We start from the raw sequence: 10,717 nt of genomic DNA, 5'->3' as shown, positions 1-10,717 counted from the left end.
TGGAACAAAGCAATACAACACCACATAACACCTGCGGCTTACATATCAATGCAAGTATGTATAAACAGGTAGTAACAGTATATTACCTTTAGGATTAAGAATATATTGAGTAGCGTTAGTTATGGTTTTGGCCATTGTGATACTGAGAGGGGTGCCTGAAGAGAGGACACTTAGAGGAGAGACGTGCGAGATGGACAGAGCATTAGTCAGGGTTGGTGCAGGGACATATCCAGTGTGATTTAAAGTAATATTTAATCTTGTTTTTGAATACAGTTAGTGAAGGTTCTAGGGTCTGGTGGTAGTGAGTTCCATATCTTTCCAACAGAGTTAGCAAAGAGTCACCAGCTGTTTAAACTAGGAGTTTGGTGGAGGAACGGAGAAAACTTGGTCACAATTTTAGAATACTCATTGTTTGTATCCTGTAAAACACTTGACTGTGTGGCGTGGCTGAATCCAACGCAGTAATGGAGGTACTCAAGAAAACTGGATACCACGACGGAATTCACTACACAAGTGGCCTGCCAAACCGAGATGATGGGCGAAGAATTGAACATTCTTAACTCACATAGCAACCTTCATCTTCCATTTCAAGTACTACTTAACATACAGCTAACGTCGTCTGATCTAATTGAAAGCTTAAATACCGCGAGATTAAGTAGCGGGAACTAAGAAAATAAGCTTCCGTTTCAGTTAAGTGAAGGACATTCACACCAGTCAGCGTTGGAATGTGATGAACGCGTAAGGAAAAACTATGCGTTCCGAATACTGACCAAAACTTCAGCCAATATTTCCTGAGGGCAAAGTGCCCTCTTTCTACAAATAACCAATAGCATGAAGAGCGATACAAGCTACGTATGGCGGAAGTATGCAAGGTTTATAGCCAATGTCAGGCGAACGTGTTACAGTGATAACCAATAAGATTGAAGGCGGGTGCAACAGTAACCAGTTACGACAGAGGGTAGTACAGTGCGTTTTATAAATGCCAAGGTGACTGTGTCGGTCGTGGTTGGGATAGCTGCTGTTTAGATAGTCAGTAGTTGGGGCTGGATACTTGACAGGTTAAGTTCTTTTTATTTGTCTTTTCTGTCTAAATTACTGGTTCACTTGTATTATATCTGTTGGTTAGATAGGATTGATTCACGTGTATATTAAACCAGGAAATTGGTTGTTGTTGGGAGGCGTTGGCCACGTACCCTTGCCCTTCGTTTCTCAATCCTTGCACAGTTGGTGGTAGCGATTTATGTGTTTGGGATCGATGCCGTTATAAGCCAAGACTTATTTGCTTGCGGTGCTTTGATTCATCTTAGTTTTATTTTATTTTCTGTTTAGATTCTTTGCATATAAAGTTCGACTGTTTGCTGGTCTTTCCTGCACCCGTGATTCATTTTTCTGCTAGGTTATTTGATTGTTGGGTCTTTACGTTTCTTCTGCATAACATATATAAGCTGCAGGTATAAATGAATTCAGACTATTTTAGGGCTGTTATTCGTGTTCTTAATTCACTGTAGTAGTGGCCATTATTGATCGGATTGTGGACTTGTCTTTGATACTGACATTTTAAAATGTCTCAAGTGGGTTTATATCGACTGTCTACATTTGACAAAAATATGTTGTCTAACAGTTATTGATGCTCCTTATGTGTGATAAAGTTGTTGTGTGAGGGGGGTCGTCTAGCATTTATCCTTGACTGAACTTGAAGGACAGTAGCTGTCATCAGTGGGCAGCAGTGCCTTTAATTTTCTATTAAATATCTAGAAATCTACACTTCAGGAATTTATACTAAACAATTTAGTTTGACCCCAGGGGAAATTAGAAGGTCTTGCTAGTAAAGTGATCAACCTTCTTTTTTTATTTGAAGGTTAGTGCTTAATAAAATACTCTCCCACTGTGCTTCAACTTGTTTCTTATTTTGCAGGTTTTTCAAAATGTATAGCTGCACAAGAGTCACAATTTCTCCTGCAATGGTAAGTCCTGTGAGTCTCAATTCAGCTTTCATTTTTTGTGATGTGCTTGAACCTGGAATAGTTATGTAGTGTCTTGTGTTTTTTTAGATGTGATCACCAATTTCACTTCTTGCAGCATGTGTGGATGAAGTTTAAACTTGTCTTATCAGCAGTGGGTAACTCTCTTGGATTTGGGATGCTTATTTAGCTTTTCAGTTTAAGGTCAGGGTTTGCAATGAGAGTTTTCAGATTGAGAAGTCTTGAAAAATAGTATATGGTTAAATTTCTAGAATCGTAGAACCTGAATGTTAATTCTACTCTTGGTAGAGCTGTGGTACTTTTGGAAGACTTGTAATGGGTGCCTTTGTAAAAGGTTTTACTTCTGTTCTGCTCCCCATCTTTTGTTCCCCCAACCTTATTTTGTTTTGGCCTGACAAATACAGCTCTGATTTTTGAATATTTAGTGTTATTGTCTGATGCTTTCATTAGACATTTATCTTTTGTTGGGTGGTGGCGGCGGCAAAATGTTCAGTATTCTGTGGGGATTACAAAACCTGTGTTTGTCCAATATTCTGTGGGGATTACAAAACATGTTAAGTAAAGAATTGCTGTACTGCTGGACTTGGATAGAAGCAGTAAGTCTCTGTGTGATGGGGAAAATGGTGCAAATAGAATCTTTGATGTCTTACTCTACACAATTTTTCCTCAGACATGCTGCCTAGGCTTTTGTCTTAAACTGCCTGCTATGGGGTGGACTGATATCCAAGGTCATGGTTACTTTTTTGCTCTTTCCAGACAGGAAGTTGCTGTAACATAACTGCAGGTTTTAGACTGTTTCCAGACAATTAGGTTTTCCAGCAAGTGGCTTCACTGCAAAAAAAACTTCTTACAATGCAAGAAACTCCTACTTGTATCAGTGAATTCAGCAGTACATTATCACTACCATTATTCTGTGGAATGTAATCTGTATTGCCTCATGTGATCTTGAATAGGTTAATCAGTTTCTGGTTATGTGAAAGTCAAACTGTTTGACTTGGTTTAAAACTGTTGGCTTAAAGTAATTCAAAGAAAATAAGACCAAACAGAAGGAAGTGAGAAATCATAAGAATTCATCCAAGACTTTCATCTTTGTGAAAGATGTTACTTTGTGCTTTTGTAGCACAGAGCTGTGTCCATTCTGAAGTTCCTGTGACATAGGAGGGAGGTGTCCTGAAGTGCTGGACTTCATAGGGAGAGACCTGAGTGGTACAAAATAACAAGACATTTGTTCAACTTCTAGGGGGCTGCAGTAGTGTCGCTCTGTATGTACACTAAATGATCAGTAGATGGATGCAATAAACCCCTGGCCATGTCTGAGCTAGAATGCTATGGGCTGTGGTCCAAGCAAGGGCACCCCCACTATGGGCTGTGGTCCAAGCAAGGGTACCCCACAATAGTGACACAAAGTGGAAAGGGTGTTGTGTGGGTGAGGTATGCTGTTTTGGAGGAGTCAAACCTGGCCCTGTTAGCAACATTTTTTCTGTTTGCATGGAGTCTGATCACCATCCAAAGTTTAAATATTAAATTACATGGCTCTAACAAAACTGCAGTTCATTTGGCTGGGGGGGGGGGGGTGTGCATTGACCTAGATTTTACACTAAAAATGAATGGCACATCTGATTTCATTTTTAAGAATGTCTGTATACATGTAACCAGCATGTTAGTAATTCATCCTTTTGAAGCTAAAAAATGCAGACTTAATTTCCCTCTTCATAATTTTGCATAGAACATTCTGCCAGGATTCTTTGGGGATATTTCTTCAGTGTACTAGTAATCTTTCTATAAAACTAGTCCGTATAATTCTAGACCAGTTTATCTTGGGCCCACCAAAAGTGCCTTGTGTGTGCTTGGGGCAGAAGGAGTGAGGTGCCACTTGTATGTTGTAATGTTTGTCACTGTTGCAGTTTCACATGTTGAACACACACTATTCTGAAACCTGCACTGTGAGTTTGCCATCGAAGGGCACAAATGCAGTTCATTGGTGTATTAAGCTCATGACCATCAGGGCGCTTAAACCTAGTTATGCAACCCAAATGTGACCCAAAAATTAGATTTTTGTAAGGGGGTGATTTGCTGACTGCCTCTGTCCATCAGAGGCACAAGTGTCAAGCTGGGCTTAAATAGATGGGAGGAACTCTGCTCCATGTGGATGGGGAAGCCTGTTCCAGAGGATGGGAATTCTAAAACATCTGTTCAGTAAATTTTAAGTCTTTTTAATCTAGTAGTTCTGATGCCATTTTGCGGATGTGTAAAGGGTTAATAAAAATGGGGTTCAGGGATGCCTTGTACGCCAGGCAAAGATTACTTGACAGTCTGTATGATGCTGAGTAGAGGCAGTGCTTGGAGGTAGTTTGTGTAGGATGTTGTGTTTACTCCTTGTATTCTTTTTGTAAGGACCCTTTGTGGGCATTCTAGTTGTTTGGTCAGGTACATACTGAAGAGGGCATTATACTCTATGGTTGTGGGGGCTGAATACAGTGGTATGATGTCTCTGGACCTAGATGCTGTGCTATTGCTTATAATGTGAGCAACAAGTATTTTTCTTGCTACCTTAGTAACCTAGCCTTCAACACGAGTATCTACACAAGCATCCCAGATGCTTGACTAGTGAGTCAACTCTTAAGGATGTTTACTTCTCTAAAGATCTATGCAAATAGACTAAAAACCCTATCCCATTACTGTCTCCTACTGACTATTGAGGAGGTGACCTATATCTGACCTACAAGTAGTCATAAATCCAGCCTTGATGGAGCTGCTACACATCTGAAAGTCAAACAGCATGAGGGTCTCCCAGTCTAGGGATCCAAACTGTCAGTGGCACAAATAAAAGTTGCAGGAGAAACAAATGTCTGTCCCTGCTTTGGAACAGGCTTCTATTTACATTAAGCAGAGCTGCCCTTCCTTGCTCTCCAAAACAGTTTGGATCAGTGGATAGGGAATTGCAATTCTTATGGACGGGGACCAGTCAGGCAGCTTGAGCTTGTTTAGTTTGGGCACTCGGCTTTCGTGGCCCAGCCTCCCTCTGTCCTTTGGCAGGAAATGATGATGCTAGGAACAACCAAACATCCCAGCATAAAAATGTGTGCTACTACAGCAGTAATCATTCACATCTCTACTGTTGGGCAAGTCAATTTACCAAACTCTACTTTGTTCAGCATATTGAACTCCATCTTGTATTCCTGTGTAGTGCTCAGCTCAACTTAACCCATAAAATGATCCATACCCCATCTGCCTGCCCAGCAAGACCCCTACTCCAATTCAATCTTCCCCTTTGGTCAAGTAACTGCTTACCATCTAAAGTCTCCATTTCAATAGTGTAGTTAGAATTTGGAATAAAATTCCTATATCAGTCAAGTTTATTTCTTTCTGCCTCCTGGCTTTGTCCCTGCTCACACCTTCACCTTTCTCAGCTTTCTTTAAAGCAGTAAGTACTTGACCTGCTTATCCCCTTCTAATATCTCACTTTACTGTACTTGAGCTACTTTACCTACTTCTAGAATCCAACCCTTGGATACAGCAAAGGCCATGATTGAGTGGGCATGGACCCTGGTGGAATAGTTTTAAGTATAGCAAACTGTAGCAGACTGAGACAGGAAATAGTCTATCCCTTATGTTTACAACAAATGAACCATCAATCCAAATATCTGAAAGATTTGGTACCGTCAAGATAGTATCTGGAGTTGTCTGTGGACATCCAAAGTATAAACTAGCCTTTCTCCCTTATTTTTAGGTTCAGGCAAGAAAACTGGGAAGTGGATAGTTTTAATGTAACGTCTGATAGTAGCTTAGATGTAAAATGATCTATTTCAAGCCTTGTCCCTACGGAAAACGAGGGGGTTGAATCGCCACAAGAGCTTGCAACCCTTGTAAACTTCCTGCTGAGTTCAGATATTCCTTGTTTGATCTACACTCTGCCAGGTTAGCTCTGCTTCAGATAGTGCAAGTGTTGGAGAGTACAACTGATCACAAGGAAAACCCCTTTTCAAAAAGATTTTTGACATGAGACCGCATTGAAAGAGGAAGATCCATAGACATGCTGAAGACTTATTCTGCTATAAAGGTCCATTTATCAAAAGGCCACAGGATAGAAGCTTCCACAAATACTGTAAAACCAGAGGACTAGCCGTGAATGGGTTGTGGGCACCAACTAGATCCACTCTTGTATGGGTGATCAGTCTGAGGAAGCTTGTTGTAATTGCCCATGGTCATTTCCAAAAGAAGGAAGAACCATGGTTGCTTGGGCCAGAAGGGAATTGCCACAATGATCTGATTCCTTCTGAATCAGAAGTACCTTGGATGTTAGAGTGGAAAAGTGGAATGTTCCTGTCCAAGAAAAGAGTCCATCTTCCAGGGCCATTGAACTCCCCACAGACAGATCAAATCTTGAAAGATGCCCCGATATAGTTGTCTGCACTAGTCCTGCTTGGCTTTTTTGCCATGTAATTTTGCTCTGATGGAATGCAGGATGACTGTACAGTGAAGTTGTATCCCAAGCTAACTTGGCTAGTCTGCAAAGCGGTTATGACCGGGTTGTCCCTTGCTTGATGACACCACAGTAATGTGGTGCTGTAACCACTTTATGCTCAGATATACTCTGCATATTGCCTACTCAAGAGGTGATTTCTGCTTAACATACAAGTCTGTCAAACCAGTGCTGTTGGACATGCTACACTTAACAAAATCCCAATCTGACATGCTCCAGGGATCTAAACCTGGTCATCACAATGGACAAAACATGCTGGAGGGATAGGTTTCTGACCCACTGAACTCCCCATACTCTGGAATGGACTGCCTGTACATTGTCAAGCTGAGCGCCTCTTTTGCCCTCTTCAGAAGGAACCTTGATTGGATGGAAGATAGGAAATTCACCCTGGGGAATCATGTCAATCGCCCTGCTAGACAGGGGACTAGGGAAGTAAATATTCAAGAAACAGCCAGGGAATTGTTGTGGCTAGGCTTGTAGAGGCCCTAGGGCTGATAGCCTAGTACCAACCTATGAAGAGGTCCCGGGGACCAAACATTGTACATGATTCCTTAATCTGGGTACTCCTCTCCTTGATATTTGTGCTTGCATCTGTTCTTGGTGTCCTACACTCCCTGCACTCGTAAGCGAAGTCCAAGGTGTCTGAATTTGATACGTCTCCACCAAATTTCTGACAAAACCCCAGTACCAGCATTTAAAAAGATAAAGGGTGTTGGTACTGGGTCAAAAATTTCATGTAGATTATGTGGACTCTTGCCAGATGTATTATGAGAATTGTGGGTGCCATGAGACTGTCTGAAGTATTTTGTCTCTGACTAAAGTCGAGTGGTGAAACCTGCAGAAGAAAACCTCTTTGAAGTATTACTTGACATCCCAGAACACAATCCTGTGTGAAGGAGTCACTCTTGAATTTTCTCTTTGCATCCCAGTTTGTGTAAAAGATCTCTCACCTAAGATTGAAAGAATCTGATAAGGTCATCCTAAATATGGAAAAATATGGATACTTTGTAGCTCGCACTGAGCTGTAATGAGAGCTAAGCACTGAATACGGATGTGGATAATCAGATGGTAAGGCTCGCACTGAGCTGGAACGAGAGCTAGGCACTGAATACGGATGTAGTGGATAATCCTGATGGTAAGGCTCACACCTAGCTGGAACAAGAGCTAGGCACTGAATACGGATGTAGTGGATAATCCTGATAAGGCAGAACTGAATGATCACCCAATCTTAATTCTGGATCAGTGTGGATGTGATGAGCATCTTTCAAAAGTCTAAATTTGACCAGGAAACATGAGAGGAATAGTTGTGAAATGGGTCCCTGTCAGGTTACTGAATTAAATGAAACTTGAGTATGAGGCGACAACGTCAAAATCTTAAACAAGTGTTCACAAAATCAGAACTTAGACCGAAACAAAAGTTGCTGATTTTATACACATTGTTTTCAAACTGCAAAGCATTTGAATGGAGATCACAGTACAGTGATTAGGGAAATTCACTCTTTCCCCACTGTAATATGATCTGAGTTGGCGTGTAAAATATAACTTGTAAGGAGTGCGGGGCTTGCCCCGTGCAAAAACTTCAGTTTCGGTCCTATGTTAATTCAGTAACCAGACATAGACCCATATATATAAAAAAAAAAAAAAAAAAAAAAAAGATTCATCCTAATGATATTTTGCAGTTAAATTTCAGTTTTACTAGGTAGTGATAACTCATTAGGTTGATTTGCAGGTAATGGGGTGTGTAGGACATTTGTATTGGACAGCAAATTAAGAATTTCTAGGTTTGGCTGAAAGTCCATAAGCTTAAATTATGCAAGAAGACCAAAAGGACAACAGTTGTAATGTTTAGCCATCACTGTCAGGTGCATACCTTGGAAACAAAAGGTGGGGCCTAAGGGTGTTTGAAACACTTATTAGTCTTGACTTTTGGGCTCAGTATTCCAGCACTTGTAGTGATGAATGCATTGCTTCACCATGTTTGGTCGATGGACTTGGGCAATATATTTTATCTGTAGAAGTGAGTGGTATCTAGATGGAGAATCACACCATTACTGTCTTCATTGGTTCACATTTGTTTGGAAGTGTACTTTGGGCCAGTTTAATTTGGAATTTTGATAGTTGAATTTCAACCAGTTTAGCTGGTTGAGTAAGCAGTTCTTTGGGCCAGTTTAATTTGGAATTTTGATAGTTGAATTTCAACCAGTTTAGCTGGTTGAGTAAGCAGTAATAGGGTTTACTTAAGATGTGTTGCTACTATAAGCTTGTTAAAAGGAATGGATTGTGAGTAGCGGAGAGTTATAGGCGGGTGAAGTAGTAACCTGAGGACCGTGACCTTTGTCTAGATTATAAGGGGAATTGGAGGAGGTGTTTTATGTGGATCCTATTGACTGCATTTATCCCACTGCAGTATGGAGGTTATTTAAAAGGTATTGAAGAGGAGGGGACCTTGGCTTGAGCCATGAGGGACACTGGTTACAGGTTTGTAGGATGAGTGACATGTTTGCCACTGCCCCTCTGTCTCCCACTTCTACTCCAGTGTGGTTTTAAATGTCTCTAGAAGAGGACAAATGCTTTTGCTAGATCCAGGAATATGGAAGAGACTAGTTTGCCTTTGTCTCCAAGCTGATTTATTGTTGCGTAAGGAGAGCTGTAATAGTTGAGAGGTTAAAGCCATGTTGGGTGAGATTAGGCGTTATCTAGGAGAAGTCCACTTATGCTGTTAATGAGCTCGTAAGGAGGACAAAACATGCACGTCCACAGCTAAGTGGGGCTTGGCTTTATTAGCCTAAATGTGCCCAAAGACTTGGTTGTCATGGACTCTCAATCTATATAGCTGGAACACTTGATATTAAGGGGTCATTTGCATATATCCCATGGGCCTCTTAACAGGATTTGTATCACAGTGAAAACGCTAACTTGGCTAGGCTTTTTTAGTTTAATAACTTGGCAACTGGGAATATAATTGTCTCTTCCCTTGACAAAATATCCTCAAGTATGGCAGAGTTGACATTTGCGTAATTTCACTGTTTTCCACCAATACTAGTTAGGGTAGATCTGATTCCAATATACACCTGTGGATTGTGGGGTAGTCTATGGGGTCTGGAACACAAGTATTTATCAGAATGGTGGTCTGCTGATTCAGTTGTGATGGCTTTGGGACTGGTTGGAGAGAAGGGTTGGTTGAGGTACTATTCTGAATGAAGTGACATCTAATGGGTCATTTGTTAAGATTCTTTAGGGGTGCAGATGTTACTCCCATAAAGTGGGAGTCTAATTGTTGAAAGCTTTGGTTTCATTTGGTAGGAGACTTGTATGTGTAGTTTTCCAGGCTTCAACATTTGTTTATGGCCACCCAATGCATTGGGTTAAGTGTTTTGAGTTTCTTGAATGTTTTCTGCTGTTTTGACTTTTAAAGTGGCTTCCATGCTTTCTTGAATCGCACCCCGTTAGTGTTTCAGGTAAGCCCATTTTTGGAAGCCTGATTATTGAGATGAAAGTGCTTAACCTAGAGGTAAGGTTTTTGGGGAAGACTGGTAAAAATTTGAGATTTTGAACCAGATTGTGAGATGCAGTTATCACTCTTGGTATATTGGTGTTATGTGGGATTATAATCCCTTGCGCAAGGGAACTGGAAGTGATCCAGAAACGCCAGCTTTGTTAGGGGCAGTTCTAAATATCCAGTTAAGGACTGCATCCTTTGCTTTGAAATTGGAGAATTGATCAATTGATGCCTTCATTTTGAGTAGTCCAGTTAAAAGTACATGAGCTTGTGTGATTTGTGGTCCATGATGGTATGTCTTCAATTATGGTCCGTGATGGTTTATCTTCAATTATGGAGTAACTAGTATTTGTGCAGTTGCAATCTGTATTCCACATAGTGACTTCTGTATTAAGCTCTAGTAAAATACAATTTTAGCATCTACAAATTTTGGCACTGTAGAAGGGTAGATATTGAGTTATAGGGTATTTGCATAAATAGCTCACCCCCTTGTCAGTCAGACCTGATATATTTTACCCCGTCGGTCGGGCCTGATATATTTTACCCATGTGGGGAAAAATAATTTTAATGGAGGGTTTTTAACAATGTTTCAATAAGGGATACATTTTATTTATATGGGGAGATCCATGTTTGTAGTTCAGGCACTCTTAATTTGGATTAAAGAGCTTGATAGCGGAGGTCGTAGTTGAGATGACTAACTTTGAATCCTGAGTGCCCCCAGGGTTGGGGATGTGATCTCCCAGAGATCTAGGA

General features: G+C 40.8%; 1 protein-coding gene across 2 annotated transcripts in view; it reads left to right on the top strand.

Moving 5' to 3' along the window:
• Positions 1–931: 931 nt before the first annotated feature.
• The window catches only part of ATP5MC1 (ATP synthase membrane subunit c locus 1), a 215,750-nt gene continuing 205,964 nt past the window's right edge, over positions 932–10,717 (top strand). Inside the window, exons 1-2 of one of the 2 annotated variants that reach the window (XM_044055397.1) lie at positions 932–1,058; positions 1,916–1,964. In XM_044055397.1, coding sequence (XP_043911332.1) covers positions 1,926–1,964 — 39 coding nt within the window. In that variant the 5' untranslated portion in view covers positions 932–1,058; positions 1,916–1,925. The remainder of the gene's footprint in view (positions 1,059–1,915; positions 1,965–10,717) is intronic. The other variant, XM_044055398.1, reaches the window with a different exon arrangement.

The sequence above is a fragment of the Protopterus annectens genome, chromosome 13.part0 (genome assembly GCF_019279795.1).
Source record: "Protopterus annectens isolate FY-2018-M chromosome 13.part0, PAN1.0, whole genome shotgun sequence".
Lineage (NCBI taxonomy): Eukaryota > Metazoa > Chordata > Ceratodontiformes > Protopteridae > Protopterus > Protopterus annectens.
This window is presented reverse-complemented; position numbering and strand designations above follow the sequence as displayed.